At 58.6% G+C, this 15,862-nt stretch overlaps 3 protein-coding genes across 6 annotated transcripts; all 3 read right to left on the bottom strand.

The window, feature by feature from the left end:
• Positions 1-625: 625 nt before the first annotated feature.
• HDHD3 (haloacid dehalogenase like hydrolase domain containing 3) lies at positions 626-2,480 on the bottom strand. Its single transcript, XM_057384913.1, has one exon. It carries the CDS (start codon positions 1,922-1,924, stop codon positions 1,208-1,210), a length of 717 nt encoding a protein of 238 aa, XP_057240896.1. The 5' UTR covers positions 1,925-2,480; the 3' UTR covers positions 626-1,207.
• Positions 2,481-2,569: 89 nt separating this feature from the next.
• On the bottom strand, positions 2,570-10,457 carry ALAD (aminolevulinate dehydratase). Of its 4 annotated transcripts, none has more exons than XM_057384920.1 (13): positions 10,402-10,454; positions 9,515-9,735; positions 7,032-7,176; positions 6,804-6,854; positions 6,036-6,132; positions 5,547-5,682; positions 5,044-5,127; positions 4,782-4,870; positions 4,438-4,493; positions 3,667-3,754; positions 3,019-3,105; positions 2,770-2,899; positions 2,570-2,680 (listed from the first exon to the last, which is right to left on the bottom strand). In XM_057384920.1, the coding sequence occupies exons 1-13, from the start codon at positions 10,449-10,451 to the stop codon at positions 2,607-2,609; spliced, it is 1,308 nt and encodes a 435-aa protein (XP_057240903.1). In that variant the 5' UTR covers positions 10,452-10,454; the 3' UTR covers positions 2,570-2,606. The 4 variants fall into 4 exon arrangements, with proteins under 4 accessions (XP_057240903.1, XP_057240906.1, XP_057240904.1 ...); XM_057384923.1 differs by lacking the exon at positions 10,402-10,454 and adding an exon at positions 10,175-10,233; XM_057384921.1 differs by lacking the exon at positions 9,515-9,735 and having other exon boundaries at positions 10,402-10,457.
• A 1,173-nt stretch (positions 10,458-11,630) lies between these two features.
• On the bottom strand, positions 11,631-15,529 carry POLE3 (DNA polymerase epsilon 3, accessory subunit). The gene is made up of 5 exons (XM_057384925.1): positions 15,478-15,529; positions 15,278-15,353; positions 14,526-14,611; positions 13,750-13,868; positions 11,631-13,273 (listed from the first exon to the last, which is right to left on the bottom strand). The coding sequence occupies exons 2-5, from the start codon at positions 15,341-15,343 to the stop codon at positions 13,113-13,115; spliced, it is 432 nt and encodes a 143-aa protein (XP_057240908.1). The 5' UTR covers positions 15,344-15,353; positions 15,478-15,529; the 3' UTR covers positions 11,631-13,112.
• Positions 15,530-15,862: the final 333 nt, after the last annotated feature.

Below are 15,862 nucleotides of genomic sequence, written 5' to 3'. Positions count from 1 at the left end.
CATACTGTRCTGTACAAYTATCTGAAAGGAGGGTGRAGCCGGTGGGGGTCAGGCTCTGCTCTCAAGCGCTTAACAGTGAAAGGACAACAGGAAATGGCTTCAAAAAAACAGAGGTTTAGGTTGGATAGTGGAGAAAATTTCTTCACTGAAAGGGTGGYCAGGCATTGGCACAGGCTGCCCAGGGCAGTGATGGAGTCACCATCCCTGGAGGGGTTTAAAAGGYRTTGTGGACTTGGGCACTTGGRGACAYGGTTTAATGGTGGCCATGGCAGTGCTGGGGGAACAGTTGGACTCKATCTWAAAGGTATTTTCCAGCCTAAATGATTCTGTGATTCTATGATTGGGACACAGCTGGAGACACGTTTGAGAGGAGCAAATAGGAGCCCCTATTGTAAAGCAAGGGGCTATCCCCTGTGGGGGACCCATGCTGGGACAGGGGCACTGCTAAGGGCCTGTGGCCATGTCTGAGCAGAGGATCAAGAAAAAAGCAGCAGAAAGAAACCAAACCTGAGGATCCCAACAGAGTGGGGTTTCAGTGTAACATGGTGCAAAAAAGGGGAGCTGGTGGCAGCAGGCAGGGAGGGAGAGGTGTTGGCCTGGAGTTGAGCCAGAGAAAGGGGTTTAAAGCGCTCATCTTTACTTCTCGCTACACAAATCAGTAAATTTTGTTAGCTGGAAATTCATTAAGTGAAATTCCCCAATTCCAGACTGTTTTGCCCACAGCAGGAGACCTGCAGGCACCTCCTGGCCACCGCTGTTGGGAAGGGGTGGTTTGTYGATGAGGTGGCAAAGCTGGGGTACACGGAAGGGTGCAGGGCCTGTGCAGAAGTGTCCTGGGTGCTCCATGTGGGCAGACTTTCCATGGGACAGGGCCAGCACTTGCACTGGGGAATACTTGAGCCTTTCCCCGGGGTGATGGAGAGGGGATAAACCTCAGTATCTGCCTCCATCTCCTGCCAGAAGGAGCCTCTGCAATGTGACCCAGTGTCAGCCTTGTCAGCTAGGGGGAGACACCACTACTGTCCCCCTTTCTGCAGTGTTTTTAGAGCCACAAAATACATCAGCAGAAATGTTTTATTGCATGGACACCCCGGCTGCTCCGCAGGCAGCTCAGACTCACTTGTTTTCCCTGCCCCCCTAGCAACAAGAGATCTCATGTCAGACAGTTCAACACTCGGCAGCAGCACTGGACCCCTCCCAACCGCAGCTACCCCTTCTCGATACGAGCCAGGAGGTGGCTAAGCGTGGGCAGGACGTGCTCAGGGGGCACCTCTGGCCCCTGCTCCTGCCCGGCCGGCCGCAGCAGGAAGCTGTGCATGCCCACGGCCCGGGCTGCCCGGTAATCCCGGGTGTAGTCATCCCCGATGTGAGCCGCCTGCTCCGGGCGGGCCCCGCCGAGCCGCAGTGCCTCCTCGAAGATCCTCCCGTCCGGCTTGGCGAAGCCCGCGGCCTCGGAGGTGAGCACGAACTCGAAGTGGTGGCGCAGGCTGCACTGCGAGAGAATGACTTCCAGCCGGTTRTCGAAGTTGGACACGACTCCCATGCGGAAGCCGAGCTCCCGGCACCGGTTCAGGGTCTCGGCGGCTCCCGGCAGCACCTCCCAGTTGTGCGAGCTGCAGTAGTCGCGGTAGAGTTTTTCTGCCAGCTTCGTCAGAGCTGCCTCGTCCTGCACGCCCGAGAGCCTGAAGCTCTGTTTGACAACATCCAGCCACCACTGCCGGGAGCTGAGCCCCTGGCCGTGGCCGTAGTTGGGGAAGCGCCGGCTCTGGGTTCCGTACACCTCCCGGAAGGAGCGCCCCAGAGCCTCGGGCTGCACCTGGAGCCCGTGGGTCCGGGCCTCGGCCGCGTAGCTCTGGCCCACGGGCTGCCGCAGCCGGAGCAGAGTGTCCTTCACGTCCCAGGTCAGCAGGCGCAGCCTGAGCATGGCCTCAGCGACGCCCGGGGACACAGCCGGGCCCGCTGCTCCCCGCAGTGYCACTCACATCAAAGGGCTGCGGGCACCTCAGCTCTTTGTCCACCTCAGTCCAAGTGTCAGTGTCCTTCGTGGGGGCTCACGGCCCCGCTGGGGTCAGCATGAAGACGCGACAGGGAGGGAGAACCCTGCTCCGACTTCTAGGGGCAAAGTCTGCCAGGCCGGGGCAGTGACACTGGCCACGTGGGTGCTGCCGACGAGCTCTGCGGGACGGGCGGGGGCACTACGGCTGGACCCAGCCTGGGGGGCCGGTGCGTGGCCAGGGTGTCTGGGGAGGGTGGCCGGGGCACACTCGGGGTGTCCGCACCCGTGCAACGTGGTTGCGGGCTCCCGGGATCCCCGCGGGTCCCCCGAGGCCCGGAGGCGCGGGGCGGTGCAGGCGCTCACCGGGCCGAGCTCCCGGTGCACGGGGGTTGCGAGCCGGGGGCGGAACGGTGACCTGGCCCTGGTGCGCCAATGCCGGCAAGTGCCGCGCCTACCGGAACACCCGCCCCTCCAGGAACTCCCGCCCTTCCCGGATCTCCCGCCCCTCCCGGGACACCGCCCCCCCCGGAATTCCCGCCCCTCCCGGGACTCCCGCTCCTCCCGGACACCCGCCCCTCCCGGAACACCGCCCCGGCCGGAATGGCCGCGCTCAGGGCCGGCCCGCCGCCTCCCGCAGCCAGCGCAGCAGCTGCGGTGTGAAGTAGGTGATGATGATGTCGGCCCCTGCGGAGAGACGAGACGCTGCAGCCAGCCCGGGGAGACACGGGGGCCACACCGGGGGATAGAGGGGGACACGGGGGTCGCAGCCTCACCTGAGCGCCTGAAGGCCGTGATCGCCTCCTGCACGGCCGCCTCCAGGCTGAAGGCGCCGGCCTGCGCCCCGTGCCACAGCATGGCGAACTCCCCCGAGACGTGGTACACGGCCAGCGGGTGCGTGGGGTGCTGCGGGAGCGGGTCAGCGCCGGGGACAGCCCGTCCTGCCCGCGCTGTCCCCGCCTGCACACCCCAGCACAGGGAACTCACACCCCCTCCCACAGCCCTCCCTGCCCGCAGGAGCTCACCCGAGCCTTCACGTCCCTCACGAGGTCCAGGTAGGGCATCCCCGGCTTCACCATCAGCATGTCCGCACCCTCCCGCACGTCCCGGTCCTGCCACGGCAGCGCGGGACAAGAACACGTTGTTTCCCCAGTTTGGAGCCGGTGGATGTTGTCCCAGAGGGATCACAAGAGGCTGTGAGCCCCCCATGGCCAAGGTGCTCCCCTCATGGGACACGGTGTCAGAGGGGAGCTGATGGCTGCATGGCCCTGGTTGTGACACCCCAGGCCACAGCAGGGCACGGGGACACCAAACTGCACAGCTCCCAGTGCCCGGTCCTGGGACACACACCGGGACCAGCTCTGACAGGCTGAGGGGCCTCGTGTTTCTTAGCTCATGGAAGGGAAAGAACCTGGACCAGTTTGGCTGCTGCGCCTCCCACTTGCTTTTGACCCTCTGGCTCTCTGCAAGCCCTGCTGGATGTGATCACCCAGGCCCCCTAGGGTGTCCCACCCCACAGCCCCACACTCACCCCACTGAGGTGTCCCACCCCACAGCCATCACCCCACAGCCCCACACCTCCCACTGAGGGTGTCCCACCCCACAGCCATCACCCCACAGCCCCACACCTCCCACTGAGGGTGTCCCACCCACAGCCATCACCCCACACTCACCACGGCGCGGATGGCCAGCCCGCGGGCACCCGGGGGCAGCTGGTAACAGCGCCGGTCCCCAAAGGCGGGTTTGGACAGTGCTGCATCCCTGCAGAGGGGCAGAGGGCAGGGAGTGAGGAACCCCTGGCCCCACCTCGTACAGCTTCACAAACACGAGGACAGGCCAGGACAGATGTCTGAGTCACTGAGGCAGGAAAAGGGGGTGCTCCAAACCCAGGTCAGCACCCAGCGATTGTTCTGGGAGGTCCTGCAGGCCCAGGCTGGCCCTGGGAGCTGTGTTTCAGCACCCGCTGCCCTCCCCATGCCCAGAGTGTGGGTAAAATTGTGTCAGGCTCTTTTCCAAGGCAGGTTCCTCAGGGTTACTGTGCCAGAGTCAGGCTGTTCTTGGGACCAGGTCTAACAGCTGACTAAGCTGAGGCTTGTCCCTGAAGTTACCCTTTGGGGCTGCGCTGACCCCTGTGACTCCTGACTGCTCCTGGAGTGCAGGAGCTCCCTCCCTGCCTGCCTTGCCACCAGCACCTCAGATGAGGAGATGAAGGGGAGGGATAGAAGATCACCCAGGTGACCATAGCACCAGGCAGCTTCTCCTGGGCAGGGTACATTTGTCTCCTTTTTGCAYGGAGAAGTAGGAGGAGGGTGCTGCAAAGTGACCAGCGTGGCCCTGGCTGCAGTCCAGGCTCTGGCCAAGCCCCTTTCCCAGTAACTCCCTGGGAATGCCCTCACAGCCAGCCTGGCAGCAGCTGGGCACACCAGGCAGAGGGATAGACTCACCTGAAGGGGCCGTAGAAGCACGAAGCGAACTTGGCACTGTAGCTCATCACTGAGACCTGCAGAGCAGAGAGGGGCACTGAGGGCTGGGAGCTTGGGGCCACAGCCCAGGGCTGGGACAGCAGAGATTCCTTCCCACGGCTGCTTCATCCTCCCCTGCCAGAGCTCTGGCACCTCCCCATGCCCGGGCCCAGCCAAGGACGTTCCCTTCCTGCATGTGCCAGGGCAGGGAAGCGCCCGTGGCACCAAGGTGGGGTTTGCCCTCCTGCCACTTGCCCCGACCCRCCGTGCTGCTGCCTCCCGTGGATGTGGCTCCTGCCCGTGGCACACGCAGCTCCCTGGCTCACCTTGTTGCCCAGGTCATTGGAGATCAGCGCCTGCTTCATGGCCGCGATGCGCCCATCCATCATGTCCGAGGGAGCCACGATGTGGCAGCCTGCAGGRACACACAGGGTGGGGATGCTGGCAAGCACCCGAGGCTTTGGCACTGCTGGGACCAGCGCMGGGAGGGCAGAGGAGCACTCCAGGCTGCTTTGGGGTCTGCTCCAATACAGAGAGATGCCGCTCTGGGAAAGCCAGACTGGGGCGGCATTGCCCAGGACTCCTCACCTGCTTTGGCATAAGCCAGTGCCACCTCTGCCAGCCGCTGGCAGCTGAGCTCGTTCTGGATGGTGCCATCTTCGCGCAGGATGCCTGGGAGACAAAGCCAGGGTTACACGGGAGGGACAGCAGGTGCCTCTGTCCCCWGGAGGGAGTGGCTCTGGGGAAAAACTAGAGCTGCTCAGAGCAGCAGTGGGGAACTGAATGTGTTAAGGGAGGTGGATAAGGTTCAGGAGAGAGGTACACAACATTTGGGTGCTCCAGGGAAGGGAAGGCAGAGACAGGGCACAGGGAGGGGTGCTCAGACTCAGGTGACCTGAGGGAGGGTCTTAACCACCCCTGCCTTCCACCCTGTGGTCAAAATCCAGGAGAAATATCTCAAGATCAACTGCAGCASTACAGGGAAGCGAAGAGTTGGAGCAGGAGCTGGCCAGACCCCAGCAGCACCTGGAGCCCCTCAGCAGAAAATGGCAGATCCCAGAGCGCAGCCCGGCCCTGCAGTCCGTGCTCACCGCAGTGCCCGTGCGAGGTGTACGGGCACAGGCAGACATCGCAGGCAATCAGCAGCTCTGGGAAGGTGGAGCGGATCTTCCTGATGGCCTGGATGGCAGGAGTGCCCTCGGCATCGGCAGCAGAGCCTCTTTCATCCTGCGAGGACAGAAACAATCAGCACACACAGCTGACACCCCCCACCAGCTCATCCACGGGAGCAGCTCTACCCAGGAAGCATCTCCTGAATGCGGGATGGTGTGACCCCACCGAGGGAAAAGGGTGATGGAGAAGCTGCCTTGGGCAGTGAGGGCAGGTTTTGGGGCCACCTGCAGAGCTCAGGGGGCTTTCTGGGTGTCACTGCAATGTCCCTTTCCTAGCTGCTGTGCTGAGYGGGCTGTAAGCACAGCCAGAAACCCTGAACTGCTCCTGTTTGACCAGGAGAGCCYCCCCAGCCCCACACTGCTCTGATAGCCCTGTGGCTACCCCAGCACCCCCACACATGCACTGACCTTGTGGACCTTGCTGGGCACCCCAAAGATGAGCACACACTTGAGGCCATCCTCGACGAGGGGCTGCAGCATCCCCTCCAGCTTGTTCACTCCATACCTGAGCAGGGCAGAGGGAGGGAGCTTCCAGGCACCTGCCAGGCACCCAGACCTGCTCCCTGGGCAGAGCTGGTCTGGGGCTGGCTTGCTGCTCTGGGAGCAATCAGCATCTGGGGCTGGAGAGGCAGGAGAGGCGCTGCCTGGACACTGGGAGGAATAATCTGAGCCCTTATCTGGGGCTGCAGGAGCGTTATCTGCCCAGCATGGATGCTGCTCTGGAACAATGGGCACAGCCTGCCCCTGGATCCCTTATCTTGGTGTCCCTGTCGTAGTTCCAGCCCGCTTTGCCATCAGAGCACCCCATGGAGAGCTCCAGCAGATGGAGACAGGAGCTGCCAGTACAGTGGGATCCAACGCAGGAGCAGATCCCATGCCCTTTTTTGGCTGCTGCTCCTGGAAATCCTGTTCACTTTGAACTCCCTGCGTGCCCAGCTCACAGAACCTGGGAGTGCTCTGGRACAGAGCCAGACCCTGGTGCTGCCCTCCCAGTGTTGGTCCTTTTCCCACAYTCCCTGCACAATTCCCTCCACTCCCTTAGTGCATGAACATTCCCACTTTGCCTGACACTGGAGCATCTCCAAAGCAGGAACCAGAGGGTTGGAAGCATCTCCCCTGGCTCATGCTCAGGGCATAAACCGACCCTCCTGGGACACAGYRGGGCTGGATTCATACCTGGCTTGTCCAGGAAGGCTGGGAATTGGCTCCACGGCATCCGGGCTGTCACTGTGGGAGGGGGATGGGACAGACACGTGAGGACTCGGTGTGASAAGGAAGCCCCTCTCCCAGACTTGTTCACAGGGACTCTGAACCTGTTTAAGAGCTCAGGGGCTGCAGGGATGGACCCAGGCAGTCCCCCTGAGCCAGGTCTGTCCCTGACCCAGACAGCCGGGGCTCACTCACGTGACAAAAATGGGGTAGATAAGGTTGGAGGCGTCAAAGGCAGTGGCCGTGCACTGCCAGGAGCGCAGCACGGGGTGGAAGTAGCCACTGTGGAGAACAGAGTCTGCCTGCATGGTGGGCTCTGCTGGAGTCGGGCAACGAGACTCTGAAACAGCAGAAAAAAACCAGCAGGGGCCTGGTGAGCTGCTGCTCTTGGCACATGTGAGGAGAGGGCTGGAATCCAGGACTATCCCTGTCCCATGCCAGGCACATGAGCTGCAGCCCAGACAGCTCCATCCCACCTACCCCGGACACCCCAGGGTGCTGCAGGACCCCCATCAGCAGTGACAGCATGGCCCTTCCCATTAAGAGGGACATCAATGACTCCTCCCTGCAAAACCCTCCAGTTCTGTGTATGAAAGCCCCATTTCCAGCCACTGACAACCTCCCCCAGCAGAACCACGTTCACCCTCCTTTCCCTGAGCCCTCAGAGGGTCATTCTTCATTCATATGAGTCTTCCTTGGTGCTGAGAACCTATGTGACACAGCTTTTGTATGCAGAGGATACTGAGCTGCTCTGTGTGATCTTTAAGGTCTCTTCCAACCCAAACCATTCCATGATTCTGTGTAGCACAACATATTTATGGTTGCAGTGTGAAGGTGCAATTATGGAAGAGTGGGGGCACTAGACGAGAGGGGAACGGGATCATCCTGAGGACACCATGGCTCTAAACCCATCACTCTGTCACAGTTACACAACTCCAGTGGCCACTTAGTGCTGGGTAAAGAGAACTGGACTTGGGCAAAACTGATTTCAGAGACAACAAATTAGTCCACWACACAAATCAATCATTTGCTGTCTCATTGTTGAAACTTCTTCTGTAACAATGTTTTAAAGTTCTCTAGCACATCAAGTAATAATTCTGTGATTAAAGGATTAAGAATTAAATTTCATTGGGACTCAATTCACACTGCATTTCTGATGGATGTGACAGAAGGGGCCGTGGGAAGGGAGCTCTCTTGGGACGAGGTGTTTGGCTGCAGCTGCACAAYCCCAACGAGAGACTGTTCATGCAGAGCAGCTCCAAGGACTTCTGCTGGCTGCTCACACAGGGCCACATCCCCCAAACACCTCTGCAGAGGAGCTGGGCTGCCTTGGGACACAAAGTTCCTGCTGGAGAGCGTGGATTTTTGGGAGCTGGAGCCTGAGGGAGGTGGGCAGGAGCAGAGCTGGGACRGGATTGTGAAAGAGCAGGCGGATTCCTTTGAGTATCCTGGGTAGGGCAGAGCTCTCCTCAGGAGATGGAGCAGCAGGAGGGTGGGACCCATCTCAGRGAAGCGGCTCTGTGGTCCCATCCCAGGAGGGATTCCCAAGGCAATAAACCTCACTGACCTGCAGCCTGCATCCAACTGGCCAGAGAACAGGCACAGCTCGCAGCTCCCAGCACAGAATCCAGAGACAAAGTTTTACACCGGCACCAGCAACAGAGCTGGGCAGGAGACAGCTCAGTTCCAATGGAAACCCACTAATATGAGGTGTTTCACTGATTTTACACACTCACCACCCTTCAGATATTCTAATATGGAGCCAAACTCTGCCTGTCAGAGTACCCAAGTGCCCAGGACACTTGGAACAAAGGAGAATTGTGTTCAGTCCAGGGCTGGAATCAAGCCTGTCATACCCCAAGAAATTGCTTCTGCTTGGGGATGGGGAAAGACCCTCTTGGTTAGAGGCTTAAACATACAAAAACCCTGAATAAAAACATCAGGTGGTGTTCACGGGGGATGCAGAGCAGCTGACGGGCATGCTGGCAGYGTCATGGCATCCCTTGGCTGGTCATTTTTAGCCCTTGGAAAGCTGCCGCCCCAGTCCTTACCCCGGGGAAGGGGACAGCCCTCGGSTGAACCGGAGCTGGCAGCTCCAGCAGGCGCCTGGCTCCAGGCAGGGCGCCGGGCAATGGCAAACAAAGGGCTCAGTGAACAAAACCCACCTCGAGAATCCAAAAAATGCTTTAAACAGTTAATCCCACCAGAGAGAGGGGAGGGGGCCGGGTGGGACCGGAGGCACCTGACTGTATGGGACAGATAGAGGCCACAGCTCCACAAAGCGCGCTCTGGAGCGAGGAGGAGACGGGGCCCGGCGGGATTGCAGTGCCGAGATAAGGGCAGGACGGGTGGGTCCCAGGCTGCTGGGCCGGGTCCTGCTTCTCAGCCCCACGTCCAGGACAAGCTGCTGCCCACGCAGGGTTCCCGGTGGGACGAGGGCACAGCCGCAGACAGGGGAAGGAGGGGAGGGACGCGGAGGGAGGGCTACGAGAGTGTGAAATCAGGGGGAGACATTGCGCCACCCGCTGCGCTCTGGGCTGGGGCTGGTCCCTCAGGGCTCCCGGCTGAGCAAATTAACCTTTCTCCAACATCCAAGGCCCAAACCTGTCTTTCTAAAGTTCTTTGCCCCGTGCATACCGGAGGAGTTCAAGGACAGCTCGGCAGCAGAGCGGCTTCACCTTTGCTCCTTCGCACTGAACCAGTCCGAAGCCGCAGCGTCCGAAACCACAGCGGTGCCCAGCCCGTGCCCGCGGCACTGCCCCGGTGCCTCGCTGCTCTCGAGGGACGGGACGCGATTTCCCAACGGGGCACGAACGGGACAAAATTCGGGGAAGGGACGGAGCCAAACCCAACACTGCTCCGGCTCCCGACAGCCCCCCGTGCTGGGAGAGTTTGTTCCCTGCCAAAATGAGACGGGAGGAAGATGTGCCCCAGCATTTTAGGACATAGAAGCCCACGTGGACTTAGCGTTCGCAGCACAACTATTTAGCTAAACCCCAGGAACACGCAAAGTCCCAAAATCCCGGACTAGGGAGCTCTAGGAAAGTGGAGCTCCCGAGGCAGACAACGGAGCTGTGGGTTAATTAACAGCCACTAATGAAGGCCAAGCTATTACAGGGTTAGTTAAGAGCTACCTAAGAAGGTCAAGCTGTTAGGACATGTTTYCTGCTCCAGGATGGATACGGGGATGCTCAGGGGTCTGGAATTACACCCCAGGACAAGCGGGAGCTCAGGACCGATACCAGCTCGCAGCATCACACGCYGCTCGCTGCTTCCCCCGCCGTTGCCACGGTTACCGAGCAAAAACCGAGAAAAACCCGAGCAAAACTAAGCAAAACCTGGGCTGTCCTTGCTGCGTTACCCGGGGCTGCCCTTCCTGCCTGCGCCKGAGCGCCGCCGGGCCCCGTGCCTGGAGTCATTCCCCGGCAGCCCTGYAMGGRGCCGGGGACCGGGGGCCGGAKARAGGKCGGACGCCCCGGCCMCAGCTCCTGTCCCCGTTCCCAGTSCCGYTCCCGTTCCGGTTCCCGTTCCCGGTGCCGTTCCCAGTCCCAGTCCCGGCACTCACCGATCGCCGCGTCCGCTCCGGCCGTGCGACAGTGTCCTCGTGGTTTGCATAACCACGCCCCCTCATTAGCATAGCCCAGCCCCGCGCGGAGGTGCTGGCGGGAAGTCTCGCGCGGCGGAGCGCGGGAAAGGCGCTGGCGGCGGCGCGGGAGGGACGGAGCGAGGGGRAAGCGGGGATTTGGGGTCGGCACAAGGGATAGGGGTGCGGTGGAGCACGGAGCAGGGGTTTGGGGTGCTGCGCGGGGCAGAAGGCAGGTTGTGGGTATTGGGGGCCAAGCAATCCAGTTTCGGGGTGCTGTAGGAGCACCTGGAGTCAGGTTTGGGGGTGCTGCAGGGGGACTCAGAGCCAGATTTTGGGGTTCTGGGGTATATGGAGCAGGGCTTAGGGGTGCCGGGGAGACCAGAAGGTAGGTTTTGGGTTTCGTGGGGGCTGGATCAGGGCTTTGGAGTGCTGGGGGGTCCTGCAGTGCAGTTTTGGAGTGCTGCAGGGCCCAAAGCCAGGTTTTGGGGTGATGAGAGGGCATGAAGCAGGGTCTTGGGGTCCTGGGGTTCCATGCAGTCCAGTTTTAGGGTGCTGTGGGAGCACCTGGAGCCAGGCTTAGGGCTTCTGCAGGGACTGGAGCAGGGCACTGGGGTGCTGTGATGGTCAGAAAGCAGGGTTTAGCATGCTGTGGCAGTAGGGAGCATGGCTGGGAGGCTGTGGTGGTGTGGAGCAGGGATTTGGGGTGCTGGGGATCTGCCTGGAGCCCCACTGCAGGCCCAGCACCACTGCCTTGGTCTCCCAGAGCAGGGGAGATGTTTGGGTGAGGTTTAGTGCAGGACATTCTGCAGCTCCCACACCAAAGCACCATTCCCGGGTCTGCTTGCAGTGCAGAAACCCCGGACCCACATCCTGGATCTTTCYCCCCAGCCTAGAGCCTCTCTGGAGCAAGGGTGAGCTGAAGATTCCTTCCCCCAGCAAACATCAGCACCACAACCTCCTGCTTCTCCGAGAGCTGGAAATCCCCTTGTCCTCACCAGTCTCCACAATTCCCTCCATCCTCTGACACAGAGCCCAGGCTGCAGCCCCTTTCATCCTCCCCTCATCTTCCTCCACTGTCAGCTGCTCCACAAACTATTTCCCAGAGCATTTGCTGCTGCCTTGGCTGCACGCTCCCATKCCACTTATGCAACCACAACCCACTCATTTACTCATTTTATAACTGACCGAAATACCAGACTCCATTTCTGTAAAAAAAAAAAATCTGGCTTTTATTTACATCTTGTTCCCTTCTGGAATACACACCCCAGATATGTGCTGAAGAGAAAAAAAGAAGGAAAAAGGGCTGGCAGGTGGGTGTTTATCAGAGATGAGGACATCATCAGCTCAGGCTTTCCATGTCCTGACTGAATGCCAGCAGAAACTAGACAGCAGAAAATCTGTGTTGGTTCAGTTCTTTTCAGGAGCAGGGCTTGTGTGTGTGTGAAAATCCAGGGTGCTAGGAAAGCAGGAAGGCAGGGGGGTTCTCCTGGGKAGCTCTGTGACCATTTTTTAGGATTCCTCACAAGTGCTATTTTAAAACTGCCTGTCATCAAAACTTGGGGATTTTAAATATACCTAAAGCTTTCAGAGGGAGAAAGGCTTCAGAACTAACAGTTCCAATGGAAAAGCACAAATTTACATGAGCACAAGGTTTACCAAGAGCTTCTTTCAACCCTTCTTACTTGCAGGAGCCTTTTTTTGAAACCACAGGAGCCTCCCGCATGGACAAGTCCTGCCCTCGCTGCCCTCCCTGAGCCCATCACAGCTGGGGATATGGAAGCTGGGATAACCAGTGAAGGCTACAGAGGGACCTTGGATGGAATTAGCTCATTCCAGCTGGGAAAGGGGGAAAAAAACAACCCCCACGATTCACCACTCTGTTCTACCACATCTCAGTGTGCTGCAGGAGCTGCTGCTYTGCAGGGGGACAGGTGAGACCACCAGACCCCAGAGCCACCACTGACCTGTCACACCCCAGCACTGCTCCTCATTTCAGCCCCTCAATGTGCTTCAGATTTTAAATCAATCTCCTCTGTCTCAGGGCTTTCCAAGACACTCGTGGTTCAGTTTACACTGTCAGCACTGTGAGTTTTGGGGATTTGGGTTAGTTTGGGTGAGTCAGTGAGTGAACTCATGATCCCTGTGCAGCCACACTGTGCTGCTGCTCAGGCTGAAGGACACAGTGTCACTGTCACAGTACAGSAGGGGGAGAAGGCACAGCCGGGATGCAAGGGAACAAAGGGAAAAAAAACAAGTCACTTGGATCAAGAGCTCCCATGTGCAGCTTCCCAGCCTCCTGACATCATCATCTGTGTTTTACACCCAAGTGATTTATTAGTGATTTACTGGACTCAGACCCCAATATGMAAGAGTTTCTCAGGCTCTCCTGGCCAGCTTCTGCACTGAGCACYCACCAGTTCTTCTTTCCCCTCTTTYCAGCCCAGCATCAAAARCCCAGTCARTGCCTGCACAGAGCCTGGGGAGGGGTCAAGCCCCCCAGGCACAGGTAGGAGCCACCCTGCCACGGGAAAAGCTTCAGCACAAGTCCTTTATGTACAAATTAAAGGCCAAAAGGAAYAGGCCACAGAGAGGCAGTACAAAGCTCTACTGGAAACATGAGGGACACARTGAGGTCGATTTACAGCCTTTATATCCCTCTGGACACACCCAGCCCCTGCCCACAAGTAAGCTTAGTTGTCCACCTCTTCCTCATCGTTTTGTTCTTCCTCCTCCATCCTTTCATCATCGTCATCATTGTCCTCCTCTCGGCTTTTATCTTGCTCCTCTGAGTCTGCCTTCTTGTCTTTATCTTTCCTGGCTTCTTTCTTTCCTTTCTGCTCACGCCTGTAAACTAGAGGAGAGGGAACAGTGAGGGGCCAGAGCTGGCACAGACAGGTCAGTGGCTGAGGTCCAACGTTCACTTGCTCTCCCGGCTTTCGAGGGGAGCAGGGAACTCAGAGCACAACTCACCCTACGAGCTGAGCTGTGCTGAGCAGCTCCATAGGAAATCAGGTTAAATTTCAGCAGAAAAATGCTGAAAAGGACGCAGGAGTTCACATTTACAGGCAGCACCTACGGCTTTCCTTAGATAAACATAATAGGGGAATGAGAGCAGATGAGACTTTGTCAATCCTCATCAGTTGTGCAATAATGTTATCCCAGTCCCATTAAGGTGCACATTAGTTATTCCCCAGGCAAACTGCAGTGTAGGATGCTGGGCAAAGAGAAGAGAAACAAGACAGGCAAGTAAGTGTTGCTTGTGCAGCGTTCGAGGGAAACARGACTCGGTGCTACTCAGACTCCCCAGACACCCACGGAGCATGGTACCTTCCAGGGACTCCTTCAGAGGGGCCACGAATCTCTGGAACTCCATCTCCTCCATGGCAGAGAGCACATCTCCAGCATTCAGGGTTTTCCTCTTCCCCTTCATGGCAAAGTTATTTGCACTAGGCAAAATCAAAGAGTAAGAGARAGGTAATTTGGAACTGTTACCAATTCCATCTTGTTTATTAAAGTCACAAACAACATAACAAAGCCAGCTCCTAAACACCCAGGGGGTTTTTATCACTTACTAACGGAGGTTTGAGACACTTTTTGGTTTACACTGGCTGGCTGTGCTTTCCCACTGTGTTAGTTTCTGCTTGCACAGACCTTCTTCTACAAGCAGGGGAAGGAGAGAGCCTGAACCTTGGCTGTGACATTTCCACTCAGCCCTGGAAGCACTGGACACCAGAAAAATGACTCCCTGCACAGAATATGCTGAGCCACCCCAAAAATGTGACTGTCCTCTGAGGCAGCTCTTGCCCTAACACAGCTTCATGGTGAGGAGCCTRAAAAGTGAGCCAAGTGCTCCTGCCATTGCCAGGAAGGCCATGCAAGCATGCTCTAAGGTTAATGGCAGTTTGGGACCCCTCTTTTTGGGTCATGTCTGTATCCAGAACYCATGGGCTGCTCTGGGCAGTCCAAACTCACCTGCTGCAGTTTGGCAGACAGTTTATTTATATAAACGGCCAATACAGAAACAAACTCTGGGAAAATTGTCCCCAAGCAGAGAGGTAAATTATCAATCAACTGCCCCAGTGGCTGCTGCACCAAAGCCTTACCATGATGTTGCRTACAGCACAAACACACTCGCTGCGCGGGAGATCGCGCTCCGGGCTTCTTTGGAAATATTGACTCCATCAGGAAGCTGGAAAACAAATTCAACTTTTATCAGTAGCTGCGAAAAATGACTTAAACTGGCATAATTTGCGTGTCAGTTTGCTCAGGCACTCAAGAGAGCTCAGAAGAACTGGGGACTGCTCTGGGGTGCTGTCACAACCAGAGCTMTGACCCCAGCTGGAAGCCAAGTGCAATATGTGCTCTTCAAAGGGGCAGTATGTGTCCCTCAAAGGCACAGAGCCGAGCAGAAGCCCAGTGTCTCTGGAGTTTGGGGTCTGGCTACTCCAAGTAACTTAACCTGTGACTACCCAGGTCCTGACACAGCAATCCCCCTGCCAGATCCAGATCCACTCAGCAACACCTCACAGCTCCAGAGCAAACCTACTAAATCAACCACTGGGAATTATTCTGGATTTTTATACAGCCACAGACCTCTGTGCTGAGTTTTTTGCGGGCCCTGGCTCTGCAAGAGCCGCTGCGGGAGCTGCACTATGGAGCATCCCTGGGGACACTGCTGCGAGTGCTGCGGGCCCCGAGACGCGAGCGGGGCCAGCGCAGGACAGAGCCCCGCGGGAGGGGACACAGATCGGGCCAGGGGCCGCGGCCTCATCCTCCCGGGGCGGGGGTGGCCGGGATCTCCCGGGGTCAGGGTCTGCAGAGCCCCGCTCCGCTGGGCCGCGGGCCCGGCACCCACCGCCTCCTTGATGATGCGGGTGATGACGGCGTTGGGCAGGTTCAGGTCCTCCGGTCTCTCCGCCATCCTGGGCCTCCTGCAAGGCAAACGCGGCGTCAGGGGCGCGGGGATAGCGAGGATCCCGGTGGGGTAGAGGGGATGCCAGTGGGATGCGGGGGATGGCGGGGGCACACAGCGATCCCGGCCCGGCCCGGCCGTACCCAGCCCGCGCTCCGCCACCGCCCCGCCCGCTCCCGGCCAGCACCGCGGCACGGCGGGAAATGGCGGCCGGCCTGAGGGAGAGCGAGCGGAGAGACACGGAGAGAGGGGAAAGGGAGGGAAATGGAGGAGAGGGAGGAGAGGGAGAAGGGAAAGGAGAAGAAGGAGAAACAAAGAAAAGGAGAGGGACAAAGGGAAAGAGAAGGACAAGGAGGAGAAGGAGAGGGAGGGATAGGGATAGGGATAGGGATAGGGATAGGGATAGGGATAGGGATAGGGATAGGGATAGGGATAGGGGGCAGGTGTAGGGATAGGGATAGGGATAGGGATAGGGATAGGGATAGGGATAGGGATAGGGATAGGGATAGGGATAGGGATAGGGGCAGG

Source organism: Malurus melanocephalus, unplaced genomic scaffold, assembly GCF_030028575.1.
Source record: "Malurus melanocephalus ecotype Western Australia unplaced genomic scaffold, MMel_1.1 scaffold_757, whole genome shotgun sequence".
NCBI classification, from domain to species: Eukaryota; Metazoa; Chordata; class Aves; order Passeriformes; family Maluridae; genus Malurus; species Malurus melanocephalus.
Note: the sequence above shows the minus strand (reverse complement) of the source record. Positions and strands in the feature narration are given on the sequence as shown.

Coding starts and splice junctions, on each gene's coding strand:
- ALAD (XM_057384920.1), bottom strand. CDS start 10,451: ATGCAAACCACGAGGACACTGTCGCACGGCCGGAGCGGACGCGGCGAT. Junction 5,128..5,546: donor CACCTCGCACGGGCACTGCG/GTGAGCACGGAC, acceptor TTTGTCTCCCAG/GCATCCTGCGCGAAGATGGC. Junction 3,755..4,437: donor TGCTTCTACGGCCCCTTCAG/GTGAGTCTATCC, acceptor GCCCCTCTGCAG/GGATGCAGCACTGTCCAAAC.